The 17871-nt window shown below is 35.0% G+C and overlaps 1 protein-coding gene across 1 annotated transcript; it reads right to left on the bottom strand.

The window, feature by feature from the left end:
- Positions 1 to 8449: 8449 nt before the first annotated feature.
- LOC103976322 (wall-associated receptor kinase 3-like) lies at positions 8450 to 13339 on the bottom strand. The gene is made up of 5 exons (XM_065137987.1): positions 13207 to 13339; positions 11905 to 12881; positions 10893 to 11369; positions 10061 to 10210; positions 8450 to 9879 (listed from the first exon to the last, which is right to left on the bottom strand). Exons 1-5 carry the CDS (start codon positions 13233 to 13235, stop codon positions 8657 to 8659), a joined length of 2856 nt encoding a protein of 951 aa, XP_064994059.1. The 5' UTR covers positions 13236 to 13339; the 3' UTR covers positions 8450 to 8656.
- Positions 13340 to 17871: the final 4532 nt, after the last annotated feature.

The following is a 17871-nucleotide window of genomic DNA, read 5'->3' as shown; positions in this document are numbered from 1 at the left end:
TAAAAAATGAAAATTTGCTTCTTAAGGAAACCTTAAACAAGTTTAAGGTTGATAGCAAAGGATTAGATATGATCCTTGCACACAAGGGTCACATCGCAAATAGAAATGGAATTGGATTTGTAAAAGGATTACATCAAAATCCTACCACTTTCATAAAAGGACCTACATTACATGTTTCCTCTTATATGAAATGCAACTTCTGTTGCAAATCCGGACATATTGCCTACAAATGTCCATTTAGGAAAATTAGTTCACAAAAATTAATATGAGTTCCTAAAGGAACTATAAAGGATTCAAAAATAAATAACAAGGTTAGTGGGTCAATTTTTGAGGCACCCAAAATCAAATGGGTACCTAAAAATCATCCTCTTTTGTAGACAAACCCACAAGCTAGGAGCAAGAGATGATATCTCGATAGTGGATGCTCAAGACATATGACTGGAGATCCATCTCATTTCTCTATGCTCACTAGCAAAGAAGAAGGGTACGTCACCTTCGGAGACAACAACAAAGGCAAAATCATTGGCAAGGGAACTATTGGTAACAAATTTAGTTTTTCCATTGATGATGTTTTACTAGTTGATGGATTAAAACATAATCTCTTGAGTATTAGTCAACTATGCGATAAAGGTTATATCGTTAGATTTGAATCAAATATGTGCATTATTGAAAAACCAAATCATAACATGACTATGATTGCTTTAAAACAAAATAATGTCTATACCATCAATCTTGATGAACTAGGTAATGAAATGTGTTTCTCCGCCGTAAATAATGATGCTTGGCTTTGGCATAGGAGATTAGGTCACGCAAGCATGAAAACAATATCTAAAATCTCATCTCAAGAATTAGTACGAGGAATTCCGAATATGAAGTTTATTAAGGACAAGGTATACGATGCATGTCAACTAGGCAAACAAATAAAAACAAGCTTCAAACCAAAAAATCAAATTAGCACCACTAGACCATTACAATTGATCCATTTGGACTTATTTGGACCAATTGATACAACAAGTCTAGGTGGAAGCAAATATGCTTTTGTGATTATGGATGACTACTCTAGATACACTTGGACCTATTTCTTAGCTCACAAAAGTGATTGCTTCAAGTGTTTCTCTAAGTTTTGTAAACTCACTCAAAACGAAAAAAGCTTCATGATTTCATCAATTCGGAGTGATCACGGTGGTGAATTCCAAAATCGTGACTTTCAAAATTTTTGCGAAGTAAATGGGTACAATCATAACTTCTCAACTCCAAGAAATCCTCAACAAAATGGAGTAGTTGAAAGGAAAAATAGAAACCTACAAGAAATGGCAAGAACTATGTTAAATGAACATAGTTTACCCAAATATTTTTGGGCCGAAGCCGTAAATACGGCTTGTTACATCATGAATAGGGTCCTAATAAGACCATCTCTATCAAAAACTCCCTATGAATTATGGAATAACAAAAAACCAAATATTTCTTATTTTAAAGTTTTTGGTTGTAAATGCTTCATTTTAAATGAAAAGGATGCCCTAGGTAAATTTGATGCTAAATCCGATGAAGGCATTTTTCTTGGTTACTCCTCCGTTTCTAAGGCCTTTCGTGTCTTTAACAAAAGGACCTTAGTAATAGAAGAGTCTATTCATGTAGTTTTTAATGAAATTTCTGATTTAAAGAAAAATGATTTTGATGATGATCTTGGTTTTGATAATTTGAATTTAAACGAACCGCCTCCTCAAAATAGCCATTTGAATGCATCTTCTTCCGAAATTTCTTTACCCAAAGAATGGAAGTATGTAGATGCTCATCCAAAGGAGCTAATTATAGGAGATACAACAAAAGGGGTTCAAACTCGTTCTTCTTTCAAGAATTTTTGTGCTAATGCCGCTTTCCTTTCTCAAATTGAACCTAAATGCATTGACGAAGCCTTAAAAGATGATTTTTGGGTCATTGCAATGCAAGGAGAATTGAACCAATTTGAGAGGAATGAGGTATGGAAGCTTGTTCCTAGACCAAGTGACCACTTAGTCATAGGTACTAAGTGGGTCTTTAGAAACAAGCAAGATGAAAATGGTATCGTGGTTAGAAACAATGCTAGATTAGTGGCCAAAGGTTTCAACCAAGAAGAAGGTATCGATTACGAAGAAACCTTCGCTCCCGTGGCTCGATTAGAAGCCATAAGGATGCTCCTTGCCTATGCTAGTAGTAATAATTTTAAACTATTTCAAATGGTTGTCAAAAGTGCTTTCTTGAATGGTTTTATTTCCGAAGAAGTATATGTCGAACAACTTCCCGGATTTGAAAATTCTCTTCTTCCTAATCATGTATTCAAATTGACTAAAGCTCTCTATGGCTTGAAACAAGCTCCTAGAGCTTGGTATGAGAGGCTTAGTTCCTTTCTTATTTTAAATAATTTTACCAAAGGCAAGGTTGATACTACATTGTTTATTAAACATTTTGAAAATAATTTTCTTATTGTGCAAATTTATGTTGACGATATTATTTTTGGCTCTTCGGATGAATCACTATGTGAATCATTTGCCAAATGTATGAGTCATGAATTTGAAATGAGTTTAATGGGTGAATTAACTTTCTTTTTAGGATTACAAATCAAACAACTTAGTGATGGTATATTTCTTAACCAATCCAAATATACATTAGAATTGTTAAAACGATTTAACATGGATAATTCAAAAGCAATAAACACCCCTATGAGTACTACGACTAAGTTAGATATGGATGAAAATAGTGAAAATTTCGATCAAAAAACATATAGGTGAATGATAGGTAGTCTACTCTACCTCACCGTGACTAGACCATATATTATGTTTAGTGTAGGACTTTGCGCTAGGTTTCAATCTAATCCTAAATTATCTCATCTAAAGAGTGTTAAAAGAATATTTAGGTATCTTAAAGGAACTCCAAATTTAGGATTGTGGTATCCAAAATCTGAAAAATTCGATCTAATAGCTTATGCAGATGCCGATTTTGGCGGATGCAGGATAGATAGAAAAAGTACATCCGGAACATGCCAATTTTTAGGACATGCACTTGTTTCTTGGACTTCTAAGAAACAAAATTCAGTTGCACTATCTACGACGGAAGCCGAATACATTGCTGCAAGTGCATGTTGTGCACAAGTCATTTGGATGAAAAATACATTAGAAGACTATGGAATTCACTTTAAAAACATTCCCATAAAATGTGATAATACTAGTGCCATATGTCTTACTAAAAATCCAATTCAGCACTCTAGAACTAAGCACATCGACGTTAGGCATCATTTCATACACGATCATGTCCTTAACAATGATGTTGTTCTAGAATTCATTGACACAAAGCATCAATTAGCAGATATATTTACAAAAGCTTTGAATGAAGACCAATTTGAATTCATTAGAAGGGAATTAGGTATGTTAAATTGTCCCTAAGAATAAACTTGTTTGAATGGATTTTTCGTAAAGTTTTTCATTCTCTCTCCGTTCCTCGGTGACTTGTTAAATTATCTTATCCTATCTTGAGTCAAACACCGCTTCCATCTGATCAAGATTAATGATTTTATGATATTTTGAATCTCGAAATTGATTTTGATGGCTTGATTATGAGTTTCAAGTTGACGACTTGAATTTGAATGGATTTGTATTCGAATTATGATCTTGACTTATTGGAGTTACTACTTAAAATTTTTTTTTCTTATCCCAATCTCTTCTTTGTACATCTACAATTTTTGTTATTTATAAAAAGAAGAGATTTGATAATATGGATGAATGCTAAATTTTCCTTTAAGATGAACTCTACGTAAATATTTTAGCATACTTAATTTTGAATGATAAAATCTTTGTATGATCAATGATAATATAGATGAGTGATGTATGATCAATGATAAAATCTTTGTATGATAAATTATGTGCTTCAAGTCTCATTCCCTTTTTTGTTGATGACAAAGGGGGAGAAAAGTGATGACTTGTATCATTTTAATAGCATGACTTATATGAATTGCAAAAGCTTGTGTGATATGAATGTCTTATATGCCTTGTAAAATCCTTGAGAATATCACAAGATTGATTGATCATATTGAAAGCATGCCTTATATCGATATCATGAAATTCATGTTGAAAATCTTTATCTCCTATCGTAGTAAAAATTGTCCCATATCATTTGACTTATGATTTTCATCGAAGTTTCGCATTTACTATTGCTTAATGAGAATAACGATAAGTTCTACGGTTAGAACTTATCGGTTTATGCTTGAATTCAATGGATGAAATTCAAGTGTTTTCATCTTCTCATAATATGGCATATAGATAGGGGGAGTTATGTTTAACTCCGTCATCAATTGATTGTCATCATCAAAAAGGGGGAGATTGTTGAATCTCGGATTTTGATGATAAAATCAATTGATGGGTTAATTGATCTAATCCATATTATTGAGCTAAGTGTGCAGGATTAACTACGATAACCAGAAAACACAAAGCAAGAATACCGGAGTCAAGATCGATGGACGTTTAAGAGTCCGAAGAATCATCGGAGATGCTGCCGGAACCAACCAAGAAGAAATCGGGAACCTATCGGAATTTTCGGAAGTTCGCCGAAGAGATCGTCGGAGGTTCACGGAGATCACCGAGAAGGCTCGGCTACTCGTTAAAGTCATCACAAGATCGGGAGCTTGATGGGAGTCCGTCGGAAGAAGCTCGTCGGAAAGCTCGCCGAAACAAGACTCGACGTTCGCGGTTGAAAGCTTGCTTAGGATGTGTTTTTGTTATGTAGTTCACTTGTAATTAGGATTAGGATTAAGAGATAATCCTATATCCTGGTTAGGGGCCAACTGGGCCCAAAGTCAGATATGGTTTGGGCTTAAATTAAGCCAAACTAGTGAAATCGGAGTGCCAGGCGGTGACACCTCCTTGGCTGGGCGGTTGCACCATCCAGCACCCGAGCGCTGGGCGGTGGCACCTCCAGCACCGGGAACCCTAAGAGAATTCAAATTTTGGAGCCCAAAATTTGAATCCTCTTGAGGCCTATAAATACCCCTCAAATCTCAACTGAGGTTACAACTTTTGAGAAGCATTTTGATTGAGAGAAAAGTCTTAGAAAGTCTTAGCAAGTCTTGTTTTCAATTTGCTAAAGAGTTCTCCTCCTCCTTTCTTATTGAAAATTTGTAAGAGGTTGAGCTGCTTGTAAAAGGTTGTAAGAGGGGTGTTTACCCTTCCATTTCAAGAGATTTGCTAGTGGAAGGTGGGAGCCTCATCGAAGAGGGGCATCGCAAGTGGAGTAGGTCATTTGACCGAACCACTCTAAAAATCGGCGTAATCTCTGGTTTGCATTTTATTATTGTCATTTACATTACTGCAAATCTTTTTACTGCTTTAGTTCCTTATTACTCTTGTTGCGCAATTTTAAGAATACGCTTTCAAGTTAAACTTTTCAAGTTCCGTTCTTATCGTACGAAAGATTTTGTTAAAATCGAAGTTTTAATCCGCTGCACTAATTCACCCCCCCCCCTCTTAGTGCCGCTCCGATCCTAACAGATTATCAAGTTAGAAACTAAGGGAGTGCTGAAGTACTCAATAATAGTGTTAAATGTTTAAAACAATAACTACAAGGCTAGAGAAAGGAAATAATGATTGGCTTCTCTTAATTGACCATCACTTTCCACAATGAGGATAATAACAAATAATTCGTTTGACATAGAAAGTGATATATTAAAATGGATCCTGAGTCTGTAGGCCTCGCCCTTTCTTGACAACCTCCTGAATTAGAAAGAAAAGGAAAGAGCACGATGTTAATTGATTTCTATCTTCTAAAGAAAATATTTTTGTTGTTCTCCATGCAATATTTTCAATGGAATAGATTAACTATTGTAGTGGTAATCCATAATTTTGACGGACGTACTTTACCCTTATTTTCTTTTGATTTCTTTTCTTCCATTTCTTTCTTAGAACCACAAAAACCTATACATAACAGTAGCAGCCCCGTGCCATTCCTTGCACCGATGATAACACCTGCGCAGTACCAATCAAGTTTTAGCTTCATATAACTTCCCGTTTGTGTTTCATAGCTTTGTCAATGACGTTTAGTTTCTTTTCTATTTCTTTTGCTTTTTTTCCATTTCAATTGCTCAATCATGCAGTTTCACGTGCCTAACAAAAGAGTTTACATGCGCACGCAATTGTAGCTGCCGTTCGTATTAGCACAAATCCTATGCCGAACATATTTCTCAAGAAAGTGCATTCATTGATGTCTAACAGACCATCAAAAGATTAAAAGTTATGTTTAACATCGGGATTTAACTTTTGAATCCAATTTTTAGGGAAGCTACTATTCATAACCTCCTCTTTGCAATTGACAATCTCCTTACTATGGGCAATCATTTAAAAAATAATAAAACATTATTTTATTATTAACCATCCTTGTATTATCATTTTATTTTTTTCTTCTCACAATCACTTATTTCATCATCGCAATCAACATTACTTATTGCTACCACTTGCTCGATCTAAATATCATTTTTTTAAGGAGAAGAAAGAAGATGATGATATTTATATCTATTTGTGAGATAATTTTAAAATATTAAAAAATTTAAAACAAAATTATAAATAATAAAAAATGAGTTACAAATAGTAATATCCTCTCTTAAAAAGAAGATTACTTTGTTTGATCCCTTCTTTTATTATAAGATCTTCTATCAGTTTGTACAAGTGTCTCTCTCATTGCCTGAAGAAAATAGATTCTGTTTATTCTTTGGAAAGATAGGTTCTATTTATTCTTGAGACTCCAAAATATGATACTTCTGTCATGAGATGATCACCCAAAAGCATGCTCGACGGCTTAACGTGTAAAATAGATATGGAAATAGCTAAGGTGCAAATAGGCAAGTGCTGTATGAGTGATGTTGTCAAGTAAAAGAAAGAAGCGCAGCAAAGAAATTAAATGTCAAACTTGTGAAGAAGACAGGAGTAATGGGAGAGCAATTCCTCTCACCTTCGCGTCTCTGGCTGTTGCTCTGGCTTGAAGAACGCCAGCAGGGGTGTACACTGAGAGAGAGAGAGAGAGAGAGAATTGATGATACAGTTGATGTCTGGGACCTGCGGCAGATGTGATGGAGGAGAGAGAGACTTGTAATATGAACTCAGATGGCACAGCGGTTAAGTTGATTTGACTTGTCCTATGTACATTCGTAACATGAACTTCATGTTGGTCGGAGCTTGTCTGGGTTCTATTCGAATCGAAATATTAGAATTATTATTGAATCGAAATCGAATTTAGGTGGTTCGATTTTGATTTCTGATTTTGGAAAATTAAGATCGATGATTTGGGTTCCAAATCAACTATTTCGATTTCAAACCGTTTAAATATTTTCAAAAATAATTATATATTATATATAGTATAGTGGCTAAAATATTTAATATATGAGTTTCAGAACGACTTTATGTTTGATTAAAGATTTTCTTTGAAAAGAGCTATTTAGTTGGATTAAAAATTTTATAATTTTTTTTATAACAGTCTTGCCTATTATAGTTATTCATATATTTTTTTAAAATTTTAGAAAGAAAATTATTATTTTTATATTTTAAATTATTTTTAATTAAAAATTTTAAGGTTAGAATCGGAACCAAAATAGTCCGAATCAGAACCAAAATCGATGGTTCTGATGGTTCTGATTTCTAATTTCGAGAAATCAAAACCGATGATTCCGGACTCACGAATCGATCTGGTCAGAGCTGTCCCATTGTGTGTGAATATATATTGATGCTTGGCTTCCTTAAATTGGCAAAGTTGGCATCCACTATTAAAACTTTCTATTGTAGAAGTTGGTCAGTTACAATTTTTCGTGGAACAGAGTCTCCTTCTTGGTCGTGATTTTGACCTCAATATGGGAAATTGGTGCCATTACAGTTAACAATAAAATGACAATTTTAACTAATTAACTAATTAATAATTTTAACTAATTTTAACACGACTAATATTTAATTCATGAAAAAAAGAATAGGATATCGAACTAATAAAAGCAACGTATCATATTTCTTCATTTTTCTCGAGTCTAATCAATGCCACCGTGTGTATTTGTTTTTGTCTCATATGTCGGTGATGTGAAATCCTCATGCGTTGTTGAGAGTCAACAAAACAGAGCAAAGACACAATATGTATCTGTAGCAACAAAAGTATATCCAGATAGCAATATACGATTGAATCCATTTATAACTTACCAATGAGATTTGTGATGGGTGTTCGTGAAGGTTATCTAAGAAAGAATAAGGTTCTTCGTATTTTGATTTTGATGTTGAAATATACTAGTCATCATAAATATACTACTCTTTTGGTGTGGATCAGAAAAAAAACAACCAATATCAATGAGTGACATATCATTAGTTATTGTCATTCTTATATCTATGAAAGTAGCATTTAACTGCTAGAATAAATATCTCATAAGAAGCATCATAATAACTGTCATTAACACTATAAATTCAAACAAGAGAAAAATTAACCTGGGCCATTAAGCAAACAAGCTGTGTACATAATATGATTAGATACATATACCTGATAACATATATGAGCGTTTATAAGATACTAGTTATTTGGCTACATAACGTTCCACATGATGACTACATTATATAATGACCTAGGTTATGTTGTCAATACATACAAATGTAAATACTAGTATAACGCACACTCACCGTGGGTTATAATGTGACCACATGAATTCACTTTCTAAGCTATAATTTCTGGATGTCCCTTCGGTTGCTTGGTCAACTGAATCAGACAAAGTACAAGATGGATCGCTCAGCAGACACTCAGTTTCTTCATTACCTTCTGCAATATGACGTCCCCCATTCTTTCGAATCCTTCTTAGGCTTTGTAGTTTATACTCCACTTCCTTCATTGTAGGCCTTTCGCTTCCTTTAAATTTCAAGCACGTTGCTACTAGTTGAATAACTTCTATAAGCTCTTGTTTAGTCCCTTCTTTCATAACACGATCCTCCACGAGATCAAAATAGCGCTTCTCTTTCAGTTCTTGGAGAAAATACATTGACAGGTTCTGTTTATTCTCATGTTCGATGGAGAAAATAGGTTTCTTTCCCGTTAAAAGCTCCAGAAGAATGACCCCAAAGCTATAAACATCGCTCTTTTCTGTCAATTGACTTGTTTGATAATACTCTGGATCCAAGTATCCAAAGGTCCCTTGAATACCGGTGACTATATGAGTTTGATCAAGTGGAATAAATCTTGAAGCTCCAAAATCTGATACTTTTGCTGTGAAGTGATCATCCAAGAGAATATTCGATGACTTTACATCCCTGTGTAAAATAGATATTGAAGCAGCCGAGTGCAAATAAGCAAGTGCTCCTGCAGTTTCTGCAGCGATCCTCAGACGAGCTTCCCATGACAATGCAGAACTACCATCTGAAGTATGGAGATGGTCCGAAAGAGCTCCGTTTGAGATAAATTCATAGATCAACAAGGGCACTTCGGTCTCCAAGCAGCATCCAAAAAGCTTTACCACGTTTCTGTGATTAATTTGAGAAAGAATTGCAACCTCATTGACGAATTGATCTATCTCGCTCTTCTTCACAATTTTTGACTTTTTTATGGCGACCACGCGTTGATCCGACAGAATCCCTTTGTAAACTGTTCCGTGTCCTCCGCGACCGAGCACTCGAGTTTCATCAAAATTATTGGTTGCCTTTTCTATCTCTTCCAGAGGAAATATCTTTGTTCTTTCAGCAACATCTTCACGGGAAGAGATAAGTTGTTGTAGCAGTAAACCATGATTCTGACGGAAGTGTTTTTCTCTTATTCTCTTTTGTTTTCTTTTCTTCCATTTCCTCCTAAGGATGATCAAACTAGTACTCAACAGCAATAGGCCCACGCCATTGCTTACGCCGATGATGACACCTGTAGATACCAACCATTGAGTTTTCTATTCTCACATTGCAGCCTGTGGACATTAACTTTTGTGTATGTTTTGGTTCTTTATTTATATTTGCTCGATCATATGTATATATACTTTGATTTATATCAGACGTACTAATATTCCTATTGCGTCTTTATAAACCAATAAGTTTGGAGGACTTACCTAATAGAACAGTCTGTTTTTTGTCGGGGATGCATGCTCCTTTAAGATCACCAGTTGTCCCTCGTGGACATGTGCAGCTGTAGCTGCCCATCATATTTCTACAAACCCCATTGCAGACGTATTTGTCGGGGAATTTACACTCATCGATATCTGACAAATCATCAAAAAGAAAGTTAGTAGCTATATCTCACGTTAAACTCAGAACTCGATATTTTAAATTATAATTACCATGCACACAGTTTACATAATTTATTTTTCTGAGCTGCACACTGACGATTAAATATTAGTTTTTGACGTCATTTGACAAAATTATTTTTGCGATGAAATGGTACTCTTTGGTAAGTAACGTTACTGTTTATAGAAGGAAAAATATTGTAAGCATTTCAAGAGTAATTTCTCCCCCATAGAAGAACAAGGAGTGTAAATTTGATAAGTTCTGGATGGGAAAATTGTCCTATAAAAAAATATGTAGGGAGTCATGTACTAAGTTGGCACCATCTTAGACGTCTCAATTCAATTACGTTACGCAGATATGCAGTTTAGGCAGCTGAAGATATCGGTATGCACAATTCTCGATAAGGATCTTTAGGGAATCATGAAAATAACAGGCACGTATCAGTGCATAAATAAGAAACAAGGAAAACTTTTGAATGGCTAATTGCACAAATAAAAAAAGCGAAGTCTGTGAATGTGAAAGTATTCAGTGTCTATTTCGTGGCTAAAGATTGTATATGTTGTGTTTTTTTTTTTTTTTTTTTTTTTTTAAATCGTGTAGATTTTAGTTACATGACTAATTTTCAACATTTAAGAGAGAGGTAAATGAATCAAGTACCTGTACATCCATTAGGAAGGTATGGATTTCCTTCGTAACCTTTGGAGCAATTGCAACGGTACCCCAAGATATTTTGACCATCTCTTGTTGTCGTGTTAATGTCCACACATGAGCTGTGTTCATCGACACATGCAAACATCGTTCTATTGCTTTGAGCATCCTTGCAAAGCTGATTCTCAATGACCCAACTAACAATGGGCTGCTCGTCAACGAAAGTGAAAGGTGTAGTTGTATAGGTATAGCTGTCGGCCCCATTGTATTTATACTCAATTTCTAATTGCCCTTTCTCCAACGATATACTGCGCACTATGTAATTCTCTTGGAAGAGGAGAGTGGGAGGACTTGATGTGTGGTTGCACGTTAGAGCAAATGCCCGATCTCTGTAACACCCTTTCTTTAGCCCGAATGGAAAAGGGATGTCAACACTCCCACATTTTGTTGGACAGCCCTTCACCGGATGTAGAGTAAAATTTGTTTCTGTTGATATGATGAAGCAGGTCAGCAGCAGAAGTTGTCGTAAGCTTACCGTGTTTTTGGTTATCGGATGGACAAAAGGAGCTGTAAGATTGACTTATATCTAAAAAATCAGAATTGTAAGCCAAGCATTGAGAATAAGTGAGTAGCGATCATAAAATCCCGAAGGCGTAGGATTGTAGATACGGCGACCAAACTTTCTCCTGTGTTATTGTGGAGATGGATAAGACAAATGGACTTGGGATCTAATGTATGTTGTACCATTTAATTATCTAATGAACATGGGATTCAAGCCATTACATGACTTATGACTCTTCTACTATGTAACAATCTTATCTAATAGTGAGATGGATGTCTGCACAAGTAAACATCCCTTTTACCAGTTTGATTGTAAAAAAAAAGAAACTATTATCAAGCATAACAGAGAACCACGAAGAATATTTAAACTTATCATGCGTGTACCATATTTAATCACTTCTACTGCAGATCATGCTTATCTAATCGAGCTCACACAAAGAGAGATAAGAAGGAATATTACCTTGACAGCCATTTGATAGGTATGGATTGCCTTCATGATTAAAAGAGCATCGACAGAAGTACCCAAAATTATAATCAGTGTCGTTATAATAATTAATGACATCATAACAGTCGCTATTGGGACTTATGCAGGCATAAGTTTTCATATTCTTCTTGGCCTCTTCACAGCTAGGATAGTCTTTGATGTACCATGATAGGGCAGTCTCCACTTCCGAGCTGCTGCCTTTCACTATTCCTCGGAGACCATCTGTGGTAGTATTGTAATAATCGTACACGAAAACTTTGATACTGGAAGCATAAAGCAAATGAAGATCACTCTGATTGAGTCGAGTTAATCGAACCTCCAATGAAGTACTATTCGAATAATATAAACTAAGTGTGCACTGACTGTTGTCATTGGAAGTGCATCTAGTTATGCAAGTACCGCTAGTCCTATTGGTGGTGGGATCCACTAGGTCGGCAATGACGCTGCAACCAGACACGTACAAAAAATTATATGCATGTATTGTGTAAGAACTCTGCACTTCTTGATACAATGATTTTAAAGAGTAAGGCCAACTCTGTAGATCAATTAACGGAACATTAATGAACTCCTCATCCACACCCATGGTGATAATGGGTGTCATGACGCTCACGGTCCCATTATCCAAATCGATTCTAGTGATCTCGGGTTTTCCATCACCCAAGAAGAGCCTTGGAGGTTGGTCGGTATAGTTCGTGCAAGTAAGATTAAAGCCCCGACGATAACAGCCATTGCCTATGCCGAAAGGATACTCGATATTGATATTACCACATCTTTTTTGGCAATTGGAAGGTAAAGTGAAAGGCTCCTTTGTCGACGCGCTTTCTACATTTGTTAAACCCATTGAACTCACTGTCAGCAGCAGCAGGAGCAACAGCTCCACCCAACCCATCCCTTCTCTCTCTCTCAGAGTAACCTTTCCCTCTTCCAGCTGCCTCGGTCCTGTTCGATAATTCCTGCAGGTCAGAGAGTAACTTGAATCGGCGACATGGGCAAGGCATAAAACACTCTATGGTAGCACCATAAACCCAGTCACAGGAGAAGCTATGTATGATAATTAACAGTAGCGAAATTCCCAAGCATGACACCACTGAGGTTGTTTGCATATTTCTAGCTATAGCCCAAGATATGGAGGATCTGTAGCACAAGAATCGAATTTATTTGATCATATGCATCCGTTTTGCATCGATGTTACTAAGGAAAACGAAGAAGCGCAACAAAGAAATTAAATGTAAAGCTTGTGAAGAAGACCGGAGTAATGGGAGAGCAAATTCCACTCACCTTCGCGTCTCTGGTTGTTGCTCTATCATGAAGGACACCTGCAATAGGGAGTTAGGTCGTTGATATAGATGATGTGCTCGGAACAATTGCTGGAGTTATAACTAACCACGCTTGCAGATGGAGATGGCAAGCCAATCAACAAAGTTGACTAGACTTTTAGTGGGTACTGCTTACCTCTTTGAACTCGTCAGAGCTGTTCCATCGGCCACCAGTTATGATGCAATGCATCTTTTTTCTCCAAACGACTAAGTTGGTCGGAATCATTGCCACTTCCAAAGGCTCGGGAAATCTAATTCCATTGTCCATCGTACAAAAACAATATCCGGGTCGTTCTCAATGCTACGGTGAAAAAGAAAATAAAATGAACAACCCAATACTGCATGCAAATATGTCTACTTCGAATAGCTATACTGACTAAGTGTTGCGTAATTTACTCGTGTATATTATGACCATTATGGAATTGTTAATCACGCATAAACAACTGACTTTAGAAGGCTTCTGTGTATCGATCTGAGCTTGTGCTTGACTCATAAAGTCAACAACACCCTTATAAGCCATAAATTTGGTTCAATGAGAAGCCGGTCTTCCTTCGTTGGGGCCTCGGACGAAGTATTGGTGCAAAACCGGCATTGTCGTGGTCATTTGGCCTCATCTTTTACATTACGTGACTGAGACAACTGAAGTTTGATGAATCGCTTGCATATCTTTCAAAGATAAAGTCAAATACAACCCATCATCGACGCCAATAGCTTGATTGATATAGATTGAGAAAAACCCACCTGGAAATTAAACCATTCACACTGCGTTTCTCACCTGATAAGATGGCTGATGACAACCAATTGCTGCCTCCTATGATCTTTCAAAAGAACAATCGGTTCTTTACTCGGTTTCAAGTTTGCCTTCGGATTCATATCCAACAGGCATTTGTGAATTCCAGGAAAAGAGAACAAAATTAGGTGCAACGTGCAACAGCACCTACAATGGAATGCGAATAAATTGAACGAGAATGGAGCATGATTTCATGATGACAGGGTGAGAATCAATTCAAGTTATCATGACACCTGCTTCACAACCATTCCCTCTTTAGAGTTTGTATATGGTGGTAATATATACAAGGATAAAAAAAAGGAGAAAAGTCTCCATTCTTGCAAATATTATAATTGATTTCTTAATTTTATCTGACATGCCAGTTCAAACAGGAGAAAGATTAATGCCATGACTATCACATCTCCAAAACAACAATGGACTTTGACTTCCAAGTCTTTGCACTAAATCCTACGGTAGAATATTTTGTGATGTTAACTTGCGTTATCTGTTATCTATCCTCCCTTGGAAACAATTTCTTGTGCTTGTGGAAATTTCAAGTAGGACGCAAAACATGCATTTTGACTTTCAAACTTGACTTGAGCCCTAAGATAGATAGAACTTACCAATATTTATTAGTAATTTGCAAGCACAACGCCTTGGATAATTTAGGAAAAAACTTTAAATCAATTTTAGAGTAAAATAATAAAACCACATAAGTAAAATTAAAATTTTAAAAAATATATATATTTTTTCCGAAGACCCAATCCTTCTTGTTTAAGTAATATCTAACAAACACTTAAAAGGTTACATGGGAAAAAAGGGGAATAAAAATATAAATGTTGTCTTCGGAGTATTTGTTTCAGAGCAATAATTAGAACTACACTACTGAACAGACTTGACTAGAATTGTAGAGGGTATTGCTATCTGTTTGGACTTGCGGAAGCTGTTCCATCGGGCACGAACAACATTATGATTCGTTTCTCCATGCTGAAAAATCAAGTCTTTGTGGTGTATCCTTCACAACTAGTAACAAAAATTGGTATTTGACTCATATACTAAACGAGGGTCATTTCAAAGTATTAATCGGATAGTGCAGCATGGTTGAAGTTATTGTTGGCTTATCAAGTAATATCTTTATTATTGAAGTTAAATGTGAATTTTCAGCTAGTCTATACGTTCACATTTTTTCTCTCATTAGTTACGCTTGTAGCCATCCAAAGCATCCATATACAAGTGAGATACCATATTTGGATTTTCCTTTGGTTGCCATTATCTTTTCATTTGAAGAGAAACTTAGAAATTTTCATGTCAATCATTCTCGTTTCTATCTTCTTGTATGAATATTCTTCAGATTTAGACAGGGAACAACTAGTCAAGTCATCAATAAGGTAATATAGCATGACTGTAATCTAAAAACTTATATTATTTAGTTTACGAACCAATATTGATAGCATGATTAATCCTGAACTACTCATTTCTTAATTTATTTTAGATATAAAATTGAGTTTATGACCAATGTTGATAGCATGACTAATCCTGAACTACTCATTTCTTAATTAATAACAAAAATTGGGATTTAACTCGTATACTAACAATGATCATTTTAATGTACTAATCGGATGGTACAATATGAAATTTCAACTAGCCTATACTTTTCACATCTTCTCTTATTAATCTATGCTTGTAGTCGTCTAAAGTGTCAATGTACAAGTGAGATATCATATTTGAATTTTCCATTGGGTTGCTATTATTTCTTGTTCGAAGAGAAATTATCCTTAGAGACTTTCATGTGAGTCATTCTCGCTTTTGTCTTCTTATTTCAATGTGGTTTATTCTTTGAATTTGGACAAAAAACAACTAGTCAAACCATCATTAGGGTAATATAGCATGATTGTAATCTAAAATCTTATGCTATTTAGTTTATAGACCAATATTGATAACAGGACTAATCCTGAACTACTCATTTTAAATTTATTTTAGATATAAAATTACTTTTTAATAAAATCCTACAACTAATAACAAAAATAATGATTTAACTCATATACCAACAGCCAACCAATGGTCTTTTCGACGTACTAATTGGATAGTGAAGTATCGTATGGTTGAAGTTATTGTTGGCTTGTCAAATAATATCTGTATCTTTGAAGTTAAATATGCTCTTTCAGGTAGTCTCTACTTTTCACAATTTTCTCTTATTGGTCTATGCTTGTAGTTGTCTAAAGCGTTCATGTATAAGTGAGATCATGTTCGGATTTTCTATTGAGTTATTGTTCTCCCTTTGTTCGAAGAGAAATTATCCTTAGAAACTTCCATGTGAGTCGTTCTCTAATTTATTCTTCGAATTTGGATAGGTAATAATTAGTCAAGCCATAAGTAGGGTAATATATCATGATTGTAATATAAAAAACTTATTTAATTTATGGACCAATATTGATAGCAGGACTAATCCTAAACTATTCATTTCTTAATTCATTTTAGATATGAAATTACTTTCTAAAAAAATCTCGCTACTAGTGACAAAAATTAGGACTTAACTTATATACTAACAGCTAAACAATGATCATTTCAACATTTTGATGGAATCTGATGGTGCAGTTACGTATAGTTGAAGTTATTGTTGGATTGTCAAGTAATGTCTTTATCTTTGAAGTATATATATATATTTTCTCGGATAAATGTGGATTTTCAGGTAGCTTATTCTTTTCATATTTTCTCTTATTGGTCTACGCTTAGTGGTCCATCTACGAGTGAGACATTATGTTTGGATTTTTCTTTAGGTTGTTGTTCTCTACTTCTTGTTTAAAGAGGAACTATCCTGACTTCCACATAACTCACTAGTTCTCCCTCCTCTCTGTCACAAAAAAAAGTGACTCAAGAAATATGACATGTAAGGTTGATACAAAGATGAATCATTTTATAGCATAAGAGTACAGTATTTTCTTTTTTGAAGTTTTTTTATTCTATCCAAGCTAATATCTGCCTCTTATAAATTAATCTTCATTCTTTCATCATGTCTGTTTGTCACCAATCAACCTAACAAGATACTAACCTATTAACTTCTTTATATATGAACTATTAACTTAAGGTGCTTAAGCATAATTTAGCAGTAATATATCTATCACACAACTTTTTTACACCTTCTTGTTAGCTGATACTATCTTTATATTCAAGTTTGCATTAATTTAGATTTAAAAGCTTTAGAAATCTTACTTTACTTACCTTCCTACTCAAAACTATATATGAGTTAATCTCGTTGCTATGGTGAAAAAGAAAACAATAAATGAATAACCCATTATTACTATGGTTGAATAACTAGTTATAGTTATATATATGTATGGGTGCTAAACGGTTATACCGTGTCATATACTTTACGCATGAAGATAGAACGGTAAAAATATATGATGAATATCATCGAGTTAGAAACTAAGGGAGTGCTGAATTACTCAATAATCGTTTTAAATGTTTAAAACAATAACTACAGAGAAAGAAAATTATGATTGGCTTCTCTTAATTGACCATCACTTTCCACAACGAGGATAATTACAAATAATTCGTTTGACATAGAAAATGATATATTAAAATGGACCCTGACTCTATAGACCTCGCCCTTTCTTGACAACCTCCTGAACTTGAAAGAAAAGGAAAGAGCACGATGTTAAATTTATATGAGTGACTTAGAAATTCCAATTGATGTTAACGTAATATTTCAACAACTCGTCTCTTAGATAGTCAACAAGACAATCAGTTTAAGTCGCCTCATTAGATCATTAGTCGTCAAAACAGCAGCACGAGTCTATCTAGCGTGAACATCACGTTCACGCTTCAGAAGGTGTGGCCTTTGTGCATCCACCCGTCTAC

This window comes from Musa acuminata, chromosome BXJ3-2 (genome assembly GCF_036884655.1).
Source record: "Musa acuminata AAA Group cultivar baxijiao chromosome BXJ3-2, Cavendish_Baxijiao_AAA, whole genome shotgun sequence".
Lineage (NCBI taxonomy): Eukaryota > Viridiplantae > Streptophyta > Magnoliopsida > Zingiberales > Musaceae > Musa > Musa acuminata.
The sequence above is the reverse complement of the archived record's forward strand: the minus strand, read 5'-3'. Positions and strand labels throughout refer to the sequence as shown.

Bases quoted from the DNA above. Each gene is read 5' to 3' on its own strand.
- LOC103976322 (XM_065137987.1), bottom strand. From the start codon at position 13,235: ATGATAGAGCAACAACCAGAGACGCGAAG. The intron at 10,211-10,892 runs GTACTTGATTCA...ATGATTTGTCAG, and splicing joins CCTTCCTAATGGATGTACAG to ATATCGATGAGTGTAAATTC. The intron at 9,880-10,060 runs GTAAGTCCTCCA...TGGTATCTACAG, and splicing joins AAAACAGACTGTTCTATTAG to GTGTCATCATCGGCGTAAGC.